The 24,413-nt window shown below is 52.8% G+C and overlaps 1 protein-coding gene across 1 annotated transcript in view; it reads right to left on the bottom strand.

Moving 5' to 3' along the window:
• SMOC2 (SPARC related modular calcium binding 2) overlaps positions 1-24,413 on the bottom strand; it is a 161,240-nt gene that overhangs the window by 65,606 nt on the left and 71,221 nt on the right. Inside the window, exons 5-7 of the mRNA XM_052645711.1 lie at positions 19,755-19,802; positions 16,748-16,798; positions 15,280-15,354 (exon numbers count right to left, since the gene is read on the bottom strand). Of these exons, the coding sequence (XP_052501671.1) occupies positions 15,280-15,354; positions 16,748-16,798; positions 19,755-19,802 (174 nt within the window). The remainder of the gene's footprint in view (positions 1-15,279; positions 15,355-16,747; positions 16,799-19,754; positions 19,803-24,413) is intronic.

Raw genomic sequence — 24,413 nt, 5'->3', positions numbered from 1 at the left:
GGGGTGGGGGACACGCGTGCGATAGAACACTCCTCAGCCATTAAAAAATGCCCTCTGCAGCAACAGGGTGGACCTAGAGACTGGCATTCTAACTGAAGGAAGTCTGAGAGAGAAAGACAAATGCCACAGATACCGCTACAGGAGGGATCTAAAATGGAAACAGACGCACTGACATAGATGAAGGCTTGCGGCTGCTAAGGGCGGGGGCACAGGGAGGGCCGGAGCGGCATTTAGGGTTAGCAGATGAAAAGGGCTGTGTGTCGAACGGGTGAGCAACAAGGCCGGCTATAGAGCTCAAGGAACTATATTCAACGTCTCGCAATAAATCATAATGGGAAAGAAGATGAAAAGGAATATATATATATATGTGTGAAAGTGAAAGTGAAGTCGCTCAGTCGTGTCCGACTCTTAGCGACCCAGTGGACTGTAGCCCACCAGGCTCCTCCGTCCATGGGATTCTCCAGGCAAGAGTACTGGAGTGGGGTGCCATTTCCTTCTCCAGGGGATCTTCCTGACCCAGGGATCAAATCCAGGTCTCCCACATTAGAGGCAGACGCTTTAACCTCTGAGCCACCAGGGAAGCCCCCCATATGTATACACACACACACACACACACACACACACACACACACACACGTACGTAACTGAATCACTTTGCTATTAAGCAGAAACTAGCACAGCACTGTAAATCAATCATGTAACAACAAGGTTGTTAACAAGAAGCATATCCGTTCTATAGAAGGTGTCTGTGGCCACAAAAGCAATGTTAAGCTTGAGGGAAATTCTCAATATTGTCTTCAGCCAACACTTGATACACTGGAATAAATTCCATTCTAGTTAAACACAGAAACTTTTGTCAAAGGTCAATGTGAAGCTACCCACAGGACTTCCAGAGAATCCCGTTTCTTTCAGTGAGTTCAGTCCCTCAGTCACTTCCAACTCTTTGCAACCCCTTGGACTGAGGCACACCGGGCCTCCCTGTCCATCACCAACTCCTGGAGTTTACTCAAACTCATGTCCATTGATTCGCTGATTTGGACTGAAGCACACCAGGCCTCCCTGCCCATCACCAACTCCTGGAGCTTGCTCAAACTCATGTCCATTGATTCGGTGATGCCATCCAACCATCTCATCCTCTGTCGTCCCCTTCTCCTCCTGCCTTCAATCTTTCCCAGCATCAGGGTCTTTTCCAGTGAGTTTGTTCTTTGCATCAGGTGGCCATAGGATTGGAGTTTCAGCTTCAGCATCAGTCTTTTCAATGAATATTCAGGACTGATCTCCTTTAGGATGGACTGGTTGGATCTCCTTGCAGTCCAAGGGACTCTCAGGAGCCTTCTCCAGCACCACGGTTCAGAAGCATCAGTTCTTTTGTGCTCAGCCTTCGTTATAGTCCAGCTCTCACACCCATACACGACCACTGGGAAAACCTTGACTAGATGGATTTTGTTGGCAAAGTGATGTCTCTGCTTTTTAATATGCTGTCCAGGTTGGTCATAGCTTTTCTTCCAAGAAACAAGCATCATTTCTTTAACCAATGACAAAAACCACCCCTGTTGTAAGGGGCCATCTCAGGAGGAATATCCCGGGAGCCTACGGTGATGCAGGAGAGCAGACGCAGGTGGGCCTGAGGTGTCCGCAGAGCGGATGCACAGCCTCCACGACCACACGGAGCCCGTCTCCTCACAGGCTCTGCTTTCAATGCAAAACACCCGAACCCAAGCACACTGCAGTCATTCTGCTCCGGACGCTACAGACTGAACTGGGTTCCTCCTCACATCACAGGGCGGGAGGACACCCTCCTGTTCCTCCTTGTGCCTGTATTGGAGGCAGGGCTTTTAAGAAGGCAATCAAGGTTAGCTGAGGTCATAACGGTCATGGGACTGGAGTCCTTTCGAGAAGAAGAGACACCAGGACAGTGTGAACCCGGGGGAGAGGCCACGTGAGGACACAGAGAGGACAGGGCATCTGCAGGTCAGGACGCGCCTTCTCCCCAGGACCCACATGCACCCGGACTCCCAGCCCCAGAACCGGAAACAAACACCCACCGTGGCCCACGATGCTTTGTTAGGACAGCCCTCACAGACTGACACACGGGGTGAAAATGTGACCTTTGAGGAAAGCCCAAGGGACCTTTCTCTACTGAAGATCAGCCAAAGAACAACTGAGAACAAGGAAGTGTGTTTATTGACAGGAAAGGTTACCAGACAAAATACAGGACAGGAGGTTAGATGAGAATTTCAGATAAATAAGCAATAGTCTACTCAAGGCTATGGTTTTTCCTGTGGTCATGTATGGATGTGAGAGTTGGACTGTGAAGAAGGCTGAGCGCCGAAGAATTGATGCTCTTGAACTGTGGTGTTGGGGAAGACTCTTGAGAGTCCCTTGGACTGCAAGGAGATCCAACCAGTCCATTCAGAAAGAGATCAGCCCTGGGATTTCTTTGGAAGGAATGATGCTAAAGCTGAAGCTCCAGTACTTTGGCCACCTCATGAGAAGAGTTGACTCATTGGGAAAGACTCTGATGCTGGGAGGGATTGGGGGCAGGAGGAGAAAGGGAAAACCGAGGATGAGATGGCTGGATGGCATCACTGACCTGATGGACGTGAGTCTGAGTGAACTCTGGGAGTTGGTGATGGCCAGGGAGGCCTGGCGTGCTGCGATTCATGGGGTCGCAGAGAGTCAGACACGACTGAGCGACTGAACTGAACTGAACTGAACTGAAGCAACAGTTTTAGGATAATTATGCCCCATGCATACCTATTTTCTTCTTTTATAACATTTTCTCTAACTTTCTCTTTTTCCCAATTATACTTGCTATAACGTAACTTTTGAGCCAATTTCACTCGCTTAAAGAAAAAAGTTCAAGGAAGGAGGGAGGAAATTTTCCAGCAGGATTAACTCCAAATTCCACCCTCAAGGTTCAGGATAGCCAGTGGAAGAGGGCTGTATTTTTGCAGGAAGACCACAGCTCCGGGGGCATGAAGACCTCTGTGAGCCTCTGATGGTGGTGCAGCAGCCCCGTCCTCCCTGAAAACAGGGCCTCCACCCTGGGTGACAAAGAGGGCCTTGATCAGGCAAAGGTTTCTTAGATCAGGCATCAAAGCCGTGAGCAACAAAGGGAAACAGACGAGCTGGACTGCGTCAGAGTTAAAAGCCCTTGCAATTCAAAGGATATCATCAAAAAAGTAAAAAGGCAATTCACAGGATGGGACAAAAATATTTGCAAATTACGTATCAGATAAGGGACCTGTATCTAGAACACATAAAGCCTAACAACTCCAGAACTAAAAGGCAAATAACCAAATAAAATGGGCACAGAATCTGAATAGACATATCTCCAAAGAAAAGACACAGATAACCAGCAGGCACGTGAAAAGGTGCTAAACACCGTTAGTCATCAGAGAAACGCAGAGCAGAACCACAAGGAGACACGACTTCACACTCACCAAGATGACTGTAATCAAAACGCAAACAAACAAACCAAAAGCCAGAAAGTAACAGGTCCTAGAGAAGACGTGGAGAAATCAGTGCCCACGTGCATTCCTGATGAGGGTGCCAACTGTTACATCTGCTTTGGAAACAGTTTGGCAGCCCCATAAAAACATAAGCCGTCACCTTATGGTGTGATCCAGCAATTGAACCACTGGGTTTGAACCCAACAGACGTGAAAACATACGTCCACACAAAAACTTGTGCAGGAAATGTCCATAGCAGCTGACAAATGGAAACCACCCAAATGCCCATCAATCAGCTGATGAAATGAAACGTGGTCCGCACATACAATGGAACATTACTGAGGCAAGAAAAGGGATGAGGTGCTGACACGCACACTACCCCTTGTCTGATACTATGAGCCCCGTGCTAAGAGAAAGAAGCCAGTCACAGAAGACCACGCGTGTGAGACCACACATCTGAGACGAGCAGACAAGTCCATCTGCGGAGGCTGAAGCGGGTCTGTGCTTATGAGGGCAGAGGGTTGTCAATGGGGACCCACTGCTAATAAATGTGTGGTTTGGGGGTCTGGAGTGACGAAAATGTCCCAAAATTAGCTTGTGGTGGTTTTCCAAAGCCTCTGAATTGTACACCAAACAGGTGAACCGTATGGCAGGAGAATTCCATCTGAACAGAGCTGGGTAAAGGCCACCCAGGGCGGAGACGGCCTTAGAGACCACAGGAGCACCAGCTGCCCGGAGCCCACCAGAGGCCCTGCAAGGGACACGGCCTTCCCAGGGGTGACCTGGGGCTCTGCTGGGGTGTTCCCGAACAGACACGGCTCTCACTTTTGAAAGCGCCACGTGGAGAAAGCTGCCGTGCGGAACCCAAGAGGGGAGGCCTGAAGACCACGGGGGTCCAGGCGGTCACCCCAGCCACACGAGGCGCGGATGGCTCCGCGGGCCTGGCGCCGCAGGATGGGCGGGAAGCAGAAGCTGCACCGCGAACGCGGAGCCTGCAGGGCGGCCCGAGGGCTGGACGGGGTGTGGGGGGAGGCTCACAGCACAGAGAAGCCCCGACATGCTCGTGGCCTTGCACCCAGGCACCTTTTGGAAACTTAGGGATTTGTTTTATGTACATGTATAGTTACAAACAGAAACTTAAAGATGGCCAAAACTTTGACTCTTTGTGACCCCATGGACTGTAGCCCGCCAGGCTCCTCTGTCCATGGGATTCTCCAGGCAAGAACACTGGAGGGGGTTGCCATGCCTTCCTCCAGGGGATCTTCCCCACCCAGGAATCGAACCCAGGTCTCCCACATTGCAGGCAGATTCTTTACCATCTGACCTACCAGGGAAGCCTGGAGGTCTATAATTACAAGCAAGAACTTAAAGATGGCCAAAACCTTGTTGGTAATAGTTGAGATGCGTTTGTGGTGTCTCAAATTTTCACACGAAAGTCAGCAGAGAAGCTGCTCAGAAGGCAGCTTCAGAAGCCCCACCTGAGACGCAGATACTCTGACGAGACTGAGACGGGGGCGAGCGTTTTAATCAGGGTTAGATCCCAGGTGCCCTGGGGATGCACAGGGGACTGGCAGGTACAGGCAACACCGCGCCTCCCAGGAGCAAACACGGGGCTGGTGGGCAGATGGGACCCCAGCATGCAGCCACGGTGAGCAAAAGGCCAGTTAGTCCCTCAGTCGTGTCCAACTCTGCGACCCCGTGGACTGCAGCCCACCAGGCTCCTCTGTCCATGGGATTCTCCAGGCAAGAACACTGGCGTGGGTGGTCATTTCCTTCTCCAGGGGATCTTCCCAACCCAGGGATCAAACCCAGGTCTCCTGCATTGCAGGTGGATTCTTTACTATTTGAGCTACAGGCAAGGCAAAGGCCAACATGTATATAAATGAACACACGCGTGTGTATGTGTGTGTAACCATATGAATAACACAAAAGGGAACATGAACTAACCAGCGAGACCTAAACGCAGGACCTAACCGGGCTGTGCAGTTATGATCATATCTGCAGTTTTCCTAACGGCTGTGTTTAGAGCTCAGCCAGGGCTGCTGCACTGAGATCTCAGGCCCAGAGACTGGCCTCCCCGCAGCGGGCGGATGGGAGAGGAGGCAGCAGGTGCAAGGCCAGGCTAGGCCTCCAGGAGGATCTGCTCCCCGGGGGATTCTCCACCTCCTGAAACCAAGCCACGGGCTGAGCCCGGGACAGGGCTGAGCCCGGGAGGACAGGGCTGAGGCCCCACACGGCAAAGGAGCGCGGCGGCTACTGAACAGAACAGCGAGCTTCTGAGCATCTTGTCCAGACACGGAATTGTGCTGCCTTTCTGCCAACACCGACACCCACGCTTCCTAATAAGTCTGGCTTGTCCTCCAGAAGCTGATGTCCTCGTGATAAGCGTGTGAAGTAAACTGACGTGTTAGGCAAATCGCCCGGATCTGCTGTTCAGGTAAGTTTTTGCAGTCGTTTCATTCATGGGACACGATGGGCTGGTATAAAATGACTCATTTTTCGCTTCCTCGGGGGTCTCAGCACGCAGAGTCTTAGTGTCCCTCCACACTCTGTGCTTTGATGTAGTTGCTGCTGTCTGCTCTTGCTCAGTCCTGAGTCATATCCAATTCTTTGTGACCCCATGAACTGCAAGAATTCCCTGTCCTTCCACACTGTCTTCCAGAGCTTGCTCCAACTCATGTCCATTGAGCTAATGACACCACCCAACCATCTCATCCTCTGTCGTCCCCTTCTCCTCCCACCATCAATCTTTCCCAGCATCAGGAAAAGACTTCCAATGAGTCAGCTCTTCGCATCAGGTGGCTAAAGTACTGGAGCTTCAGCTTCAGCATCAGTCCTTCCGATGAATATTCGGGACTGATTTCCTTTAGGGTTGACTGGCTGGATCTCCTTGCAGTCCAAGGGCCTCTCAGGAGTCTTCTCCAGCCCCACAGTTTGAAAGCATTGATTCCTCAGTGCTCAGCCTTCTCTATGGTCCAGCTCTCACATCCGTACACGAGTCCTGGGAAAACCATAGCTTTGACTAGATGGACCTTTGTCGGCAAAGTAATACATCTGCCCTTTAATACACTGTCTAAGTTTGTCATAGCTTTTCTTTCAAGGACTACCATCCCACAGCCTCCAGAATGAACAATCACAGTCACAGAAAGTTAACCAAAATGGTCACATGGATCACAGCCTTGGGTAGCTCGGTGAAGCAATGAGCCATGCCATACCGGGCCACCCCAGACAGACGGGTCATGATGGAACTTTCTGGCAAAACGTGGTCCACTGGAGAAGGGAACGGCAAATCACTTCAGTATTCTTGCTCGAGAAACCCGTGATCAATATGAAAAGGCTGTGGGGTAGATATTTTATTAAATACAGAACTAAATGAGATCTTCCTAAACGACTTCTTGGCCTGTTTTTTCATCTGAAACACAATAGCCTGATGTATCCTGGCTTTAGGCCCTAATGCAATTTTCAGACAAAACCGCAGGAACGCTTCCAGACCAGTGCTTATCTGAGACAGAAACGCAGGAGGCAGGCAAACTAGAGGGAAAAGATGGTAACCACAAAGATGAATGAAGGTAAGGGAAAGGGTTGCATCTGTTAAAAACAGACACATTTTAGATAAAAATAATCACTTAACACAAGCTTGGCTGTGTGCAGACACTTGCACATGTGGAATGAAAATGCCTCCCGCCGCATCGATAAACAGGGCTGTCAGCCATCAGTGACCTCTGGCCTCCGAAAGTGAACGAGGGCTCCCAAAACTGTGAGGCTGCAGGTTCCGTCACCCTCCCACCAGTGATGGCTGAGGAGCTGGGGGAACGCAAGAAGCAGCCACCCGCGCTCTTCAAGGTGAACAGGAGACAGGATCAGCCCCAGACAGCTGAGGTGCACAGGAAAGAAGCGAATTCAGTGAGCCCAGAGGCATGCCCTTCCCATCACAGAACGCTAAATTGCTTCACTTGATATCCGATCTCTGCTGTTCAGGCTTGTATACAGCCTGACTTCCCCTCCTGCATCCTTGCAGAAGTTTTCTCAGAGCTACTGGGGTGCTGTCTCCCGGGCTCAGAATCCTAAATGTTCCCACCAGATTAAATAACTCCCTAATTTCAGGTTATGACTAATCTTCAGTTCACACACAGACATATACACCATGGCACCCCCAGGAAGAATCAAAGCCTTAGCGGCTGCATCAACAACCCTCAAACTCCCCGGCCACCCAGCTGGCTCACAGAGGTCACTGTAACTGGCTGTATGTCTTCTTGGCCAAGAGCCAGCCGTCTGTCAGCAGTTCAGATGGCAAGGATGGCAAGACGAGGCCTGCTGGTTGGCAGAACGTTCTTCCACCGCCCTCGAGGGTGCGGCAAGAAGGCAAGTTTGGGTTTTAACGGTGAGAGTGGTTTTCAAGACCCTCCCTTTTCCACGAGCCGCGTCAGTCCTGGTTTAATCTCTGATCTGACTGACAGGAGGATCACAGAAACACCTGACCTGCTGGCTTTCTACTCACAAGCGTGATGTACAAGAAGAGACTTTGTGTTCAGTTCACACAGCTAACCAAGCAGTGGTGGACACAACCCCACAAACTCCACCGCCACAGAGACACCTTCCTGCAGCACCATCAACCCATCATACACTTTCTAGCACCTGAATTCTCCAAACTGGGAATCCTGCAACCTCTGGAGTGAACACACACATCCACAACTCTCAAGAATTGCCCTCTCGCTATTTGCAAAGCCCAGGCCTGATCCCATGTGTGAACAAGTGGATAGTAACCCCAGTCCTGTTTACAGACTGGACTCGGACAGCCCCAGCGATTGACCCAGAGTGCCCCCGGACATGCCCCAATACCCATGAGGTCAGCACACTGTTACCCGTGGAGATGAGATGCTGACTGACGCTCAGAGAGCTTCATCAGCATTACGGGGCCTTGTGGGAACCCAGCTCAGCCCTGCCCTTCCCAAGGCCCCGGGGGCTCTGAGCAGCAGCAGCGGCTGTAACCCAAGTTAGAAGGAGGTCGGACGCAGGGTCTCGGGGCTTGGGACAGCCAGGCCCAGGCAGCTCAGCACAGCGAGTCCGCTACAGCACACGGGCACCAGTGCCCCAGGGGACGAGGAGGCGGCCTCGGCCTCGTGTGGGGGGCCTGGGGTGGAGACGCGGCTGCCTCCCCAGTTCTCACACCCGCGGTCCGTCCACCTGGCCAGAGTCACCTCCCGTCACATCCCTCCTGGGGCCGCGTCCCTCCCCAGGGGGCAGCCTGGCCGGAGGAGGACGGCCAGCACTGTCCAGGTGTCTTCACGGGCAGGCAGGTTTCCCAACCCGCGGTCAGCCACAGAGGCGCCTCAAGAAAGGGGGCCCAGAGCCACAGCGCAGCGAGGGAGCTGGCTCGGTGCACAGTCAGACCCGGGCTAGGCCCCTCCCGGCCACGCAGAGAGTTTGCAAAGCGTGCTTACCCCAAAGGCGAGGGGGGAGTGGGCCGTATTATTCAATCACACAGCACTTGCCTGGAACAAGATAATCTTTCCCAAATTGTATTCAATAGCTAAGGATCTACAGAGGACACCATTTAACATCAGGGCTCACTGATTCAATGATGGATTAAATCTCATTTATACCAAGAGAATAAATAAGTCAAAAGCCCTTTTTTCTTCATACAGTGAGAGCACAAAGGCCTGTGTATGTATAACGCTGGTGTATGTTGTCAGCCAACTGAGAAACGATTTGTATACTTTCATTACTCTTTTCCGTACTCATGTTGAAATCTTGCATCCTGATTATTTAACCAGCGTTTCAATACTGAAATCTAAGAATTAAATGTAATTGGAGTTAAAATTCCTGTTTATAGTTAGGAAACTTGGGTAAATCATCATGTCGTTTTAGTAGCTGAGTTATTAATAATACTTATGAGTAATACACGTTAAGAGTTCACCTTGAGAAGGAGATACTTGATTTATTTTAGTATCTTAATATCTTCAAATGACCAACACTTTATAACTTAAGAATGTAGTTGGCATCTTGATGTTTTGTAAGGTCATGCTTGAAGAATGGGGTAGAAAGGGAAGTGAGGAAATGTTTTAAAATGTACAAAGAAAGAAAAATATAATTGGTGCTCTTCTCCCCCAGGGAATGCAATTTACCATGATTTAAAGCAGAATCAAAAGATAATCATCTTTTGGCCATAATTTTAATATGTGCAATAAAACAAAAATTATCAACCCTGAATAAAACAGAAAAATGTTTCCACGGAGGGGGTCCCATAAAACTATGGAACATCTTGAGATACAGAACCTCTCTTGGATGGAAAACAGAGCTGTTTTTAATGGTTTAGGAAGGGAGAAATATTTTTCTTCCAAGTGGGAGGAGGGTTTCAGAGATGGCAAAGAGTGGGGCCTCTAGTTTTGCTCCAGCTAACATGCAAAACTTACAAAGACCACAAAAACGAGAAAACCGCTCAAGCCACAGCTTCTTCATTAGAGAGGGCCCCCCACGGCCTGCGTGTGTCCCGTTGGGTCTGCAGCCAACACAGCTCCTGGGGGCTCGGGGTGCCGCCTCCAGAGGTCTCAGCAGGGGAGCTCCTCAGCTCAGACTTGAGTTGAGTTGCGGGCAGAGAGAGAAAGCATACACACTCCCCCGCCAACCTGGGCCTTGCAATAAATAATGAAGCTAAACGCCCGCCGCCCCACGCTGTCACTCTCTGCCCTGCGGGAAGCATCGCCCACTCTAAGCCTCTGGGAGCAGATGCCGGCACCCTCGGCCAGGCTGGGCCCCGTGGGCACGCTGAGACCTCATAGGTGGCCGCGGCCTGAGCAAGGTGGGGGAGCAGCTCGGCCTTCCCGAGCCGCAGTGTGCATGCATGCGTGCCCAGCTGCTTCAGCGTCCAACTCTGCGCCCCACGGACTGTAGCCCACCAGGCTCCTCTGTCCACTCCAGACAAGAACACTGGAGGGGGTTGCTGTGCCCTCCTCCAGGGGATCTTCCCGACCCAGGTCTCTTGCGTCTTCTGCGTTGGCAGGCGTGTTCTCTACCACTGAGCCACCAGGGAGGGCCCCCAAACCGCAGACCGACTCCTAAAGTGAATAGATGAGGGGTCCCAGTGCATCAAGGCCACTGCCAGTGGGTGCTCCTGGGGGCCTGTCACACAGCACACTCAGGGTACAGCCTGCCCGGCCCTTAGAGCTCCCGTTTCTGAGCAGCCGTGGGAGATGTGGGGCTGCATAGGAAGCAGAGAGATGAGGGGCTGGAGAGGAAGCAGAGTCAGGAGCGCCTCCTCTCCCAGGGTGGGCAGACCCTGGGGCAGGGCCCAGGCGCCTTGTGACCCGCAGAGCCCTGCACGCCTGCTGCACCGCAGGGTCCACACAGGGAGACAGGCCCGCCGTGCCGTAAACTATTCATATGAAGTAAATAACGAGACAGCAGAGTGCCCTTGGCTCCTTTCTGACGGAAAAGATTAAACAGAGTCTGCCCCCTGCTTGCCGCCCCCCACGGGCCATCCTAGGGGGCCCCTGGCCCTTCTGGGTGAGGCCCTTGAGGGAGGAGGGGAACCTCCTTGACTCAAAGTCACTCATCGGGACATGACTCTCATCCCCAAAATGCCTTCAGAGCAACAAGGTGCTTGGCCAAGAGATGGGGCACCAGGACCCATTGGACAGGCAGGGAACCATCAGGCTGGATGCGAGGACCTTCTGGCGGGGCGCTGATGCGGCTGGGGAGCGATGAGCAGAGAAAGCGAGCTGCCGGGAGCCCCGTCCAGTCTAGAGGAGCCATGCCTGGTAAAGGGGCTGCCTCCCCTCCCTAAAGGGCTGAGAACGGTGCCCTGCCGCCCCCGCCCTGCCTGGGGTCTGGGGGCAGGGTCAACTCAGGCTGTGGGGGACCTGGTCACAAGGACAGGTCTACACAGCACAGAAGCCCGGAGAGGACAGGGGTGATGCTGAGCACATGCCCAGAGAGAGGGTGTCGGCAGCATGCAAGTGAGGGGGGGGCGGTGGACATGAGCTGGGGGGCAGGTGGACACGAGCAGGGGGTGGCCAATGGACACGAGCGTGGGGGCCGGTGGACACGAGCTGGGGGGGCCAGTGGACACGAGCGGGGGGCAGGTGGACACGAGCGGGGGGCAGGTGGACATGAGCGGGCAGTGGGGGGGCCAGTGGACACGAGAGGGGGGGCAGGTGGACACAAGCCGGGGGGGCAGCCGGTGGACACGAGCAGGCGGTGGGGGGGGCAGGTGGACACGAGCGGGTGAGGGGGGCCGGTGGACACGAGCAGGGGGTGGCCAATGGACACGAGCGTGGGGGCCGGTGGACACGAGCGGGGGGGGGCCGGTGGACACGAGCGGGGGGCAGGTGGACACGAGCCGGGGGAGCAGGTGGACACGAGCTGGGGGATCAGGTGGACACGAGCGGGCAGTGAGGGGGGCCGGTGGACACGAGCGGGGGGGCAGGTGGACACGAGCCGGGGGGGCAGCCGGTGGACACGAGCAGGCGGTGGGGGGGGCAGGTGGACACGAGCGGGTGGGGGGGCCGGTGGACACGAGCAGGGGGTGACCAATGGACACGAGCGTGGGGGCCGGTGGACACGAGCCGGGGGGGGCCGGTGGACACGAGCGGGGGGCAGGTGGACACGAGCGGGGGGGCAGGTGGACATGAGCTGGGGGGGTCCGGAGGACACGAGCGGGGGGGGCCGGTGGACATGAGTTGGGGGGGCCGGTGGACATTGGTGGGGCCGGTGGACACGAGCTGGGGGGCCAGTGGACACGAGCGGGGGGTGGGCAGGTGGACACGAGCAGGCGGTGGGGGGAGCCGGTGGACACGAGTGGGTGAGGGGGGCCGGTGGACACGAGCCGGGGGGAGCCAGTGGACACGAGCGGGTGAGGGGGGCCAGTGGACACGAGCTGGGGGAGCCAGTGGACACGAGCGGGGGTCAGGTAGACATGAACAGGTAGGTGAGTGCTGGGAGCAGGGACGAGGCAGTCTGTGTGCCCAGAGCTGGGGTCCGAGAAGACCCAGGGATGACCGAGGACCAAGAATGTTTGAAAAGCAGAGAACACAGCCCCAGGAGCAAGGACGGGGAACGAGCGCAGGTGAGGCAGTGCAGGCTGAGGATGAGGCCGGGGGCAACGGTCTTGGAGGCAAGGAGCAAGGGGACGAGAAGCGGGGAGTTGGGGGGACCGGAGGGTCAGCAGGCCCCGATGGGGAACCCTGTGTCCCTCCCACCCCAGCCTTCTCTGCCCCCAGCTCGCGAGTGGCGAGGGGTCTGAACTCAGCGCTCCACAGGTGCACCGTGGCCAGGGCCAGACGTGAGGCCAGGACCACCCTCACACCTCCCCCGGGAGCAGGGGGCGTCCTGCCCCTGCAGTACAGTGGCGAGGGCAGGCAGAGGGAGGCCGGATGGCCCTCGGGTCCTGCGCTCAGGGGCCCTGCAAGCATCCGTTGCCTCGCGTGTGACCATGTCCTCCTCTGAGGACAGACAGGACACGCAGCAGCCCCGCTGGCTCGTGCCCGCTGAGCAGGACACAGGCACAGCCTCGCGTGTGAGGTGCATGCCCATGGTGAGCTCAAGAGGTGGCAGTGCCTGTCATTATCACTACCATCCCAACTAACAAACAACCGCACTGTGTTTAATATTCTGGACTGGTTTAAAGGAAATCAGGCAGAAATCCAGGAAGCAGTTAATGTACCACAGGGCAAGAGTGTCAGCTTAATAGAGACATGAGTTCATTTTATATAATTAAACAATATGTCACAAAATCTCTTATTTGGTAAAATTCTGTAATCAAGCTTTGTAACTTCTATAAGTAGAATGATAAAATTGAATATGAGATGATTCAAGAGCATGAGGAAATATATGGACAGTCTCAATTATATATTAATAGAAAGAAATTGAATGAATTCTTAGAGCAAAATGCAATTTTAGGTTTGACTCACTTACTCATGTACATTGAGTTGAAAAATGAAAGGGATACTTTTCCTGCAAAATGAACCAACAGAGGAATATTTCATTTATGTTTACATTGAATTTCAATCTAAAAGTGCAGCGGAGAAACTGTATGTTACTCAGACTAAATCAAGTTTTCAGTTATTAGTGCATTTGTTTATTTTTTGTTTAACTTGTTGTTTACTCGCTAAGCCATGTCTGAATCTTTGGAACCCCATGGACTGTAGCTCACCAGATTCTTCTGTCCGTGGGATTTTCCAGGCAAGAATACAGGAGTGGGTTGCCATCCCTCCTCCAGGAGAGCTTCCCAATCCCGGGAATGAACCGGGTCTCCTGCACTGGCAGGTGGATTCTGTTACCTCTGAGTCACCTGGGAAACCTCTTGATTCACTTGCTTTTAGATAAAAAGCCAATGATATCATCAAAGTGACCATGGGACATGTGAATAAACATTTACTGAGAGCCTCAGTCGTGTCCGACTCTTTGCGACCAGCTCCGTGAGCAAAGTTTCGTAAGCTCGGAGTACTTTGCTTCCTCTGTGAGGAGGTCCCTCCCCAAAATGACTCTCACTTTACGCTCTGAACCACAGCGACCGCATCCTCAGGGCACCCCTCACTCCGCATGGCGGTGCTCCTGTGTTTGGTAACATAGGTATTATTCTGTCATTTTAGCTGTAACTCTGGGAGCAGAAACAGTGCTTTTAACTGAGAAGCATCAGAGAAAAACAGCAAAGCACTTTCTGTCTGGCTTCTTCTATAAAGGGATGGAAATGGTGCGGAGAAACAACAGAAATTTGTGAAAACGTGGAATAACAAAGAGCCACAACTTATTTGTTAAGTAAATGTGTCCACTTCTACCAAAGAAGATTATCAGTAGAAGTATCTTTTAAGTCAAACACAAATGAAACTCTTCTGATACTGAGATCTCGGTGACAATGATGGTCATTGCGTAAAACCTATGGTTTCTGCCATTTCATCACTAAACTTAAAAGTAAGTACTGTATTTAACGTCTTAAAATTCCACCTAGGGCTGACTTTCTTCAAACCCTCAAAAAGAACACGTTCCTGGACACTGGGGATAAACACAGATATAATCCCCTAATCTCATGCCCCATGTCTATAAATCAACTCAATCTCATTGTTTTGTGTTCAATACATTTAGGTTGATTAAATCAAATTATAGTGTAGGATAACTTGTAAACTAGAATTTCCTGAAACATTATTTTCAGTCCCACTAAATCCTGAAGGTCTGCAGTGTTGTTACCAGTTAATTATAATTGACAGGTCACGTAAGCTTGAAAATCTGGTAACAGTAGGTGATGGGCGAGACACAAACACACTTGTTCTACGAATGTAGATGGAACCCCAAAAGAGCTCCCCACTGACAATTAAAATTGTTTTCTTAATGTACATTTCAAATGACATTTTTATATACTTTTACATTTGCTTCTCAAATTAAGCACTGTCACGCTAATCCTCCCCAAGAGGATTTCAAGACCCACCAGTAAACTTGAAGCTTTCAATGTTTGAATTAATTTCATGCACTGATCTAGATGCACAGAAGCAAACCAAACTAGATAACCTTTGGAAATACAGTGACGAGACTGTATAAAACTAATTCAGTTTCTAAAGTTTGTAAGAGAAATGTACAGGTTAACATCTTTATGCAATAGGAAAATGCGTTAAGATTAATTTCTGAGGAAAAATTTTAAAATTCTATAATATGTTCTATAACTTAGCAAATTTAATAAAACACCCAAATTTGAACTATACTCTGATGGGCAAACCACAGCATATTTGCATGACTCATTGGTGACCAGAGAAAAATATGTGCTCTGCAGGCAACGTCCAGAAAACAAGGCCACTTTCTGGGTCTGTTAACTCAGCCACCCAGGTCCCCCTTTTACCTGAATTCTTATTGGTTTTGTTCTGTCGACTTTTAACTTGTTCAGTCCAAAGTGTGGGGTACCGTGATGCCACATCTATTGAACCAAAATAGAACAATAGTTATTTTAATTCATCATGAAAATACAAAGTCTCTCAAAGACTTCAGCAGGCAACCTAAAAGTGCAAAAAAGTCAGTATGATCAGTAAATACACATTGTACATTAAAAAAGTAAAATATTTATGTGCATGAAACAAAGGGAAATGAAAACGTGCATTTTGAAAAACTTTAGCATAGGTCTTTTTTTTCTTTCTTCATCCAAAAGTTTGAACAAAAGCAATGTGAGTCCAGACAGTTTCTGCTGGAAAGAAAGAGGTTTTGGCAAAAAGCGTCAAAGTACAAAAACACACCCTCGTGTGGTAAAGATGGATACTTGGGTGACACGCAAGGTCTTCACTCAGGCTAAGTCGCCGACCCTGCGACCCCATGGACCATAGCCCACCAGGGTCCTCCGCCCATGGGATTCTCCAGGCAAGAATACTGGAGTAGGTTGCCAATCCCTTCTCCAGGGGATCTTCCTGACCCAGGGATCGAACCCCTCGTCTCCTGCACTGCAGGCAGATGCTTTACAGCTGTGCCCCCAGGGAAGCCCGGAGGACTCCATACGAAGTGTAATATGCAAAATACAAGTTTGCCTACAACATCTGGGAACAAATCTGTGGTGGTGATAGTCACAGATGCGACTGAGCTTTTGCAGTGCGGTCAGGACACCACTCGCCCGAGAACCACGCTGAAGCCAACCAGCTGGCCAGGGGCACCCTTGCCATCTGTGGGCTCTGTGATCTCGGGCAACTGTGATCTCGTCTGTGAGGCGGGGCTCCAAGGGCTTGGTGAGCTCGGGTGATGGAGCACGTGGCTTCCAGGGCAGACAGAAGTCAGTTATCATGACTATCACTGTTGCTGTTGGCAAAGCACTTCTGATCTCCGACTTACGTATTATGTGTGCCCCTTACATGCGGCCTTCAGACCTGGTCCCTTCTGCCCCGAGAACGGGTGACACAGAGGCCAACGGCTACAACAGCGTGCTCACGGCCAGGAGTAGGAAAGGCATCGTTCCCATGACACAAAACTTAATGAGCCTGAGACGCATCTTTGTCACTTTACAAGGCTGGTCTCAGGCACCACGTGTGGTCATCACACGATGTGGAGGATGAGCAGGGAAACTGCGTACGCCTTCGCAGCTTTGGAAATACAGCCTTCACTCTGTCCAGATGAGAACATTTCAGCTCAGAGATTTCGCCATAAAGGCCTCTCTGCACGTGCTGCGTGAAAGTCCCATGGCACGTGCGGGGGCCCTCAGCAGGGACACGAGGCCTCGCAAATGAAGCTGGAAAAGGGCAAACCCAGCCTGTCCCAGGTGAGCCTGAGCACAGGGCCGTGATCCGCCCCCAGGCCCACGGCACCCCACCCAGCTCCCTGCGGACACTCACCTTCCTCGTCTCCTTGAGGCTGAGTCTCCAGCGCTGGAGCTGAGGCATCATCTGAATTCAGAACGGAAAAGATTTGCAAGGAGACTACAATTACGAGAGTAAGTGAAATGAGTGTGCATAGAGGCTGGACCCTCCGGATTGCATACCCCCCACGATCCACCAAACCACCACCCAGCACGCCGCACCCGTGGACGCACACCCACAGGCGCGCGTGGCGCCAAACAACCCCGCGGGGGTGGGGGAGACATCGGGCGGGAACCCTGGGGGCCCCCTGAGCGGGCGAGGGGTGGACGGCAGCCACGCGGGCCTGGGGTGGGGGCCTGACCCCTGCCCTGCCCCGTGTTTCTGAATGGAGGGCGGGGACAGAGACCAGGGCCTGGACTGTGCCCCGCGGGTCTCTAGGCACCGCAGGCCTCCTGCGAGGTGGGGGGTGGGGGTCGGGTAAGGGGTGGGGTCAGGGGACAGGGGGAAAGTGCCCGAGTTCAGAGGGAGGGGCATGAGTCAGAAAATTCCGCGCCGTTTGCTGAGGACCTTATCCCGAGGACACGGTCTTTACTGACTTAGCTGGAAAGTACCCTTTGGGTTCTCTGGCAACGAAGCCTCTAGAAGCCGCCGGACAAGGAGCCCCAGGCAGGGATGCCCTAACAGTGCGCACAGCGGGGGGCTCCTGAGAGCCATCCTGCTGTTTTCTCCCAGGCTTGTCTACTCATGTGATTTCGTGTTTTAATAACTTCAGGATCACAATTCGGCAAGTGATAACAGAGAGGAGGGGCAGCCACGTGGCTTATCTGGTGGGCTGTGACCCATCAGTACCCCAGCCACCCAAAGAGGAAAACTGAGATTTCCCATAAGTTCTTTCCAGGGGAAAACCAAACAGTATTTTTTAAAATTCTTTAACAATCTCTTGAAAAAAAAAATCTCGCCATCTGTCAAAACATTGACTAAATGCAGTGTCGTCGATCTGAAATATCCAAGTCTGCTAATGATAGCAGCGATAAACTAAGCCTGTGCTCCTCCTGAATATTCTGTAGTCTTCCAAGAACAAAATGGGGAACACAGTTACAACCTCTTCCACATATCTGAGAGTCTTAACATGCTGAGAAAAAGTCTTTGCATGCTTCAGGTCCTCTGGAATGTCAGCCATGAAGGACTGTGAATGTCCATCGTGGCCACAGTTAACGTCCATCAAGGACACAATTAAAGCTGTACGCTTTTGCTGAGGCCTGAGCAGGTCATCCCTTGGGGGCCGGCAGCCCTAATCCCTGGGACTGGGCCGGTCTGAGTTCTCAGCTAAGAACCAAGGCGAGAGGGGCTTGTCCTTGAGGGACAAGGATGGGTGCCTCTCACCCCCACCCCTAATGCCAGCACCAGAGGCCCCCACATTCCTGCCTCAGCCCTCAGGCCCCGCAGCGTGACCCTCAGCCTCCACCATCCTGCTCAGGCCCCCTGAAAGCCTGTCCCGGTGCAAGGAGCCGCCACACCCACTGGGCTCAGCTTCAGACAACGGTGCAAAGTCATGGACAGCTCCGTGTCCTTTACTCTGCCTCCAGGACAGCTTGCCAAACCTCTCACTTTCCTGACAAACCAGCTCTATCTTATATTCGGTATTTCCCCAGACAGGCATGTCTATAGATCAAGGGGTTTCAGCAGAATCAATGTGTTGTTTCCTTAAATCCGTTTCTGAGCCCACATGCCAATTCCTGAGGGATTAAAAACATGTATATCCACAGTGGAATGGACCTATATCACCATGAGCGGGATTGAGGGAGCCCCCGAAATGGTATTTCCCTCCGTCGTTTTTTCAGTCTTTGATTACTGTTTCTAACCATGAACATTTACACTTCCCCTTCTCTTAAATAAAGCAGCATGCCCCCCAGCATCTCCGTGCAATCACATCCCTTTCCTTCCTGAGCAGAAACCCCCTCCCTAAGAGCTGAAGATGGGAGCGTGTGTGCTAAGTCACTTCGACTGTGTCCAACTCTGCAGTCCATAGACTGGAGCCCACAGGCTCCTCTGTCCATGGGGCTTCCTGGGCAAGAGTACTGGCGTGGGTTGCGATGCCCTCCTCCAGGGGATCTTCCCTCTTCAGGGACTGAACCCATACCCGTTGTATCTCCTGCACTGGCAGGCAGGTTCTTTACCACTAGCCTGGGAAGTGGTACCCCAAGATGTTAGTACATTATTTTTATTTCATCTTAAAAATAAATTCTGAATTCACAGATTGATATCAGATGAAAACAGAATGTGTGTCACTGGGACCAACAGGTGACAGCTAAAAGGTAAAAGTGAAAGTCACTCAGTCGTGTCCGACTCTTTGCCACCCCAAGGACTACACAGTCCACGGAATTCTCCAGGCCAGAATACTAGAATGGGTAGCCTTTTCCTTCTCCAGGGGATCTTCCCAACCCAGGGATCGAACCTAGGTCTCCCGCATTGCAGGCGGATTCTTTACCAGCTGAGCCACCAGGGAGGCCCCTGCCAGCTGAGGGAAGGGCAAAGGCCACGGCCGGCAGAGACGGACCTGCAGCTGCAGGGTGACTTCCGAAGGAAACGCTCGCTATTTCATCTGGTTTCCGAGGGCACTGATCCCAGAAGAGATGACTGTCATAGACAGAAAAGGTCCCTTCTTTCTTATGCGGAGCAGCGGACGTCTCGATCGGTGCCCCCCTCAACTGCTAAGCTAGAGTCTCGCGCCAGCCCAGGCGTCTTCTGCCCAGGTGTGGACCTGAGATGATGCTAACTCCATCCTCAAGTGGCCCCAACACAGCCTGATGGGGACACAAGTGGGTCACCCGGTGGGTCACGTGCCCGGCACCTGCAAGGTCCCAGCAATCGTAAGGGCTCAGTAAACAACTGCTGAATAAATAATATTAACAGACTGCTTGAGCTCTCATATATCATCATCATCACTGACATACGCTGACCTTCTAACTTGAGATGTTATTTTAAGGCATAGATCGGACTCGCTGTCAGAAAACATCAAGGAAGTTCATTTTAAGATAGTTACCTGTTTTCCCTGTGCCTTCCCTTTGGGGAACCTTTTCATTTATGGAACCTGAAAGGGGACAATAAGGGATGAAATTATTCTTGGCCCTCAAACGGTCACCACTAATTGTTATGCAGATATTTTATTACATTTTGATTAATTCGCAGGGCTTTGTCACTTTCTAGTTAACATATACAAGCTGCCCAGTGCCCTGGGTGACTCTGTCATCTGAAACCACAGCCCAAAACTAGGAAACATGATATCAGCTCCTCCTTCTATGGCTGCCTGGCTCATGACGCATGTGAGACTCTCTAGGTACAAAATACAGCAGTTTCTTCACCTGAAAAATATCATAAGAACCTTTTTAACATACGTCATGTGGAGGTAGTAGAGTGGATTAGATTTTTTAAAAACTTTTAAAATAAGTTTTGCAACTAAAAGTCAATAAAAACTCTGGCTTTAGCTGAATTCTAACTTATGGAAAACTGAGGAACCATTTTTTCATAAGGGGAGAACAGGAAATAGAACGTTAACTCAGTAACTTGTAACAGCATGTTAACAGTTATGCTGCCCTGAAAAGCTCATGTTATGAACAGGGACGCTGTCCTGTCTTCCTCATTAGATGGACACTGTTTCGGCAGCAAGAGTCTCACCTCATCATCATTACACCTACTCCAAGGAGTAAAGAAGCTCTATCCCACATTCACCTGGGGTTTATCTGCCCATCCCCTTCAGAACATTCCACCCAGAGTCATTCAGAGCTACCCCAGTCATACGCAAGGCTAGACTCTGCAGACAAAACATCTCATGAAGTGAAACTTGAAATTCATGGCCTGGTTTTTTTCAGTTTGGAATTTGAAATACAGACCCGCATTTATACTAAAGACATAAACTTGAGGACATTCGTCTTGGAAGCATGACAGTTCCGCAGTGGGAAGTTCATGAGTAGCTGGCTGTGGGCAGAGGTCCTGGAGGACAGGGCATAACTCAGGGGCATGGCTCACCCTCCCCAAACCCTGACGGAAGAGGCACTGCGGGGCCGGCCCCCACACGCTCAGCCGAGTGCAGTCAGCAGCTTTACAAGATGGAGCAAGACCCCCCGGCGAACTCTCACATGGCCTAAGTGGGTCTGCAGCAGCCACAGCCCCCTCCCATCCAGGCTGCTCCTCGGGAACGCCTGGACCACAGGCCCTCGGAAATGCTTCCGGTTGATAGATAAAAAGGACCAGGATCTTCCAGGCCCATCCATTTGCACAACTTCCCAGTGGTGGCTTGGACCACGCGGTGAAACGTCACCTGCTTTCCAGGGGCAAAACTCAGGGCTTCCCGCCTGGTGAGAATCCCGAGAGAGAAAGCGGGCTCCCTGTGTGGCCGCTCAGAGCTTCCGGGATCCCGTTTCGCTCGGTTCTCCCTTCGTACCCTCTCTCTACAAATCCAGATTTGTTAACAGGCTTAAATTTCTTAGTCATCCGTTTATTTTTATCATGTGTTTCTGCAGTCAATGACTCAAAAAATGTTTTTTTGTGCTGACGGAAATGACAATATTTCGATAATATTTCTGGACACAACTATGAAGGTTTGACTATTCTGAGCTAAATGCAAACAACCCAAATAATAATTGGAAGTCCCACCCCCACCCCCAGGGAGCGTCTCAACTGAATTAAGGTAGTATTTTTGTCATCTAGGGCCTGCAGTCTCCAAGCTGCTGGTTCGCAATGTGACGGGCATCTGAGGTCTGAAGAGCACGTTTAGAAAGTATAGATCCGCTCCCTCAGACGCCCTTCCTCTCTCCGAACCAGCCAATCTCATGGCTCATTCATCAGCCACCCCTCCAGATTCAACGAGTGTTCACTTAAATCCACATGAAGTTAACTCTACCTTGTTCCTAAGAGGTGGAAATAACTTTAACACAGCAAGTGTCCCTTGATAACCCAAGCCAAATATTTTGCTGCACAGGACTGGGGGGTGAGGCCAGCAGGGCACTGATTTCCCGTCCAGCTGCCTCTGGACAAAAAGACCTCCCCCCGCTCCCCGCCCCACCTCCCCGGCACCCTGTCCTCCAGGACCTGGGGGCGGCTGAACGCGTGCTCCTCACTGCAAAGCCGCCATGCTAAGTGCAATCCAGGAACCCAGAACCACAAAGCCACTCTTTTCTCCCGTTACATTTTTCTGGAGGTAAGAATTTGCCGAAGAGCTCCCAAGAGCAGGTGATGTTCCAGGACGGAAGTGCAACACACGGGGCCTAGGAACAGGAGTGCGGGCGGCAGCAAGCAGCTCCGCAGACCACGGCTGGTTGGCGGAACCTTCAGAGAGGAAGACTCTGCCCCTCAGATTCCAATTTCAAAGGACATGTTTGAATTCCTTCCACTTGTGACATCTCATTCCATTTAAATGCTGTTTTTAAAGGGTGGCTTTTTTGGCAATTAGGGTATGCATTTCTGGAGAAAACCACAGAAACACAATGTGAGGAGCCGGCGATGGTTCAGGGAAAGAATAATGAGCCTGTAGTCCCCGAGCCCTTGGTTCAAATCCAGCTACACTCGGCAACACCAGCGTGCAGGCAAAACAGCCCGAGGAGGTGCAGTGTTTGCTGAGAGAGCTGGTGGTCCAAGACAGCTCCTTTCACAGGCACTAAATGCTCTCTGGACATGACTAAGGGAGGAGGGTCTGTGATGTGTGCGGCCGGAGGAGCCGTCAGAGGGTTTAATGAGGTCAGCGCACTGCAGGCGGGCACTTGCTTAGCAGGCGATTGATGGTCTTTCAGAGCGGAGTTAAACAAGCGGCATGATTTACCCCTTTCTGGAATCCCAGGAGCAGAGTCACACCGTCACGTGGCTTTGCTGCAGCCAGAGAGAGGGAGAGGAAGAGAGGGGGAGCAAGGAAGGAAGGAAGCCGGAAAGAAAAGAAAGGACGAAAAAGGAAAGAAGGAAAGAAAGAGGAAGAGGAAGGAAGGAGGGCATGTAGGAAGGGGGGGAGGGGAGGGGGAGGGCAGGGGCAGGAGGGGGAGGGCAGGGGAGGGCAGGGGAGGGCAGGGGAGGGCAGGGGCAGGAGGGGGAGGGCAGGGACAGGAGGGGGAGGGCAGAGGAGGGCAGGGGAGGGGAGGGGAGGGCAGGGGCAGGAGGGGGAGGGCAGGGGAGGGCAGGGGACAGGAGGGGGAGGGCAGGGGACAGGAGGGGGAGGGCAGGGGACAGGAGGGGGAGGGCAGAGGAGGGCAGGGGAGGGCAGGGGAGGGCAGGGGACAGGAGGGGGAGGGCAGGGGACAGGAGGGGGAGGGCAGGGGACAGGAGGGGGAGGGCAGGGACAGGAGGGGGAGGGCAGAGGAGGGCAGGGGAGGGGACGGGAGGGCAGGGGCAGGAGGGGGAGGGCAGGGGCAGGAGGGGGAGGGCAGGGGAGGGCAGGGGACAGGAGGGGGAGGGCAGGGGACAGGAGGGGGAGGGCAGGGGACAGGAGGGGGAGGGCAGGGACAGGAGGGGGAGGGCAGAGGAGGGCAGGGGAGGGCAGGGGAGGGCAGGGGACAGGAGGGGGAGGGCAGGGGAGGGCAGGGGACAGGAGGGGGAGGGCAGGGGACAGGAGGGGGAGGGCAGGGGAGGGCAGGGGCGGGGAGGGGGCCAGGAAGGGAGGGGCCTGGAAGAGCCGAGGGCTCAGCTCCCCTCCCCTTCCGGATGAGCGCTTCCTTCCCACTGGGACTGCCAGCCCTGAACCCTTGGGAGCAGGGGTGCATGAAGCCCCGCACCTCAGCCTGGCCTCGCCGCCCTGCTGGGCCCTTCCTCCAGCAGGAACTCCTGGCTGCTCCCAGGCGCTGCCTGGCTGCCCGGCCTTGCGCTTTCCGGGCAGGGCCCCATGCAGGTGACAAGCATGATTGTGGGAGAGAGCGAGGCCGGGCGCTGCGGGAAGCGGGAAGAGTGTGGGGGAGAGATGGACCTTGCCCACCAGCTCGGTGCCCTGGCAGGTGTGCCCGCCTGCCCGATGCTGAGTCTCCTGCTCTCTGCAAGGGCAGCGTGGGGATCACCTGCCTCTTGGGCAGCAGGAAGCCCGCAGAGAAACCAACACACTACAGCGGCCTCGGGGGTGGCTCCCTTAAAATACCCCAGGACACTCGGGTGTCTGTGTGCTCCTTTTCCTCCTGAAGCCTCTCTCCACGTGCGCACGTCCTGTGCATCAAGAGGGTAACAACCACTCTCAGCAAAGAGCAACCCTGGCTCCACTCAGAGTGAGTGGCCAAAATGTGCCGCCACTGGCAGGACACCCGTGTGAACTGGCCTTTCTGTGGCCACTTTCATTCGTTCACTCATTCAACATGCTCAGGGGATACAGCACAAAAAGTCCCGCCTCCTTTGGACTGAAAGGCACTAGGCAGAAATTACTCAAATAATTCACATGACGACTGAGTGCGTGGTGGATGTCTGCACAGTTCCTGTTGTGTGCCGGTCATCATTCTATGAACTTCACACACACACTAAGTCCTCTAATGCCAACAGCAACCCTGAAGTGGGCACCCCTGGTAGGCCCAGTAAATGAGGGCGCTGAGACCCCGAGAGCGGCCTAACAGCCTAAGGTCACTGATCAGGAACGGCAGAGCTGGGGTCCATGCCCGTAGTTTTAGCCCACAGAGGAGCTGATGTGGTCTGAGCAGCCAGGGCAGACCTCCTGGAGAAAAAGGGAAGGAGGAAGGCGCGAGGC

Source organism: Budorcas taxicolor, chromosome 9 (assembly GCF_023091745.1).
Source record: "Budorcas taxicolor isolate Tak-1 chromosome 9, Takin1.1, whole genome shotgun sequence".
Lineage (NCBI taxonomy): Eukaryota > Metazoa > Chordata > Mammalia > Artiodactyla > Bovidae > Budorcas > Budorcas taxicolor.
The sequence above is the reverse complement of the archived record's forward strand: the minus strand, read 5'-3'. Positions and strand labels throughout refer to the sequence as shown.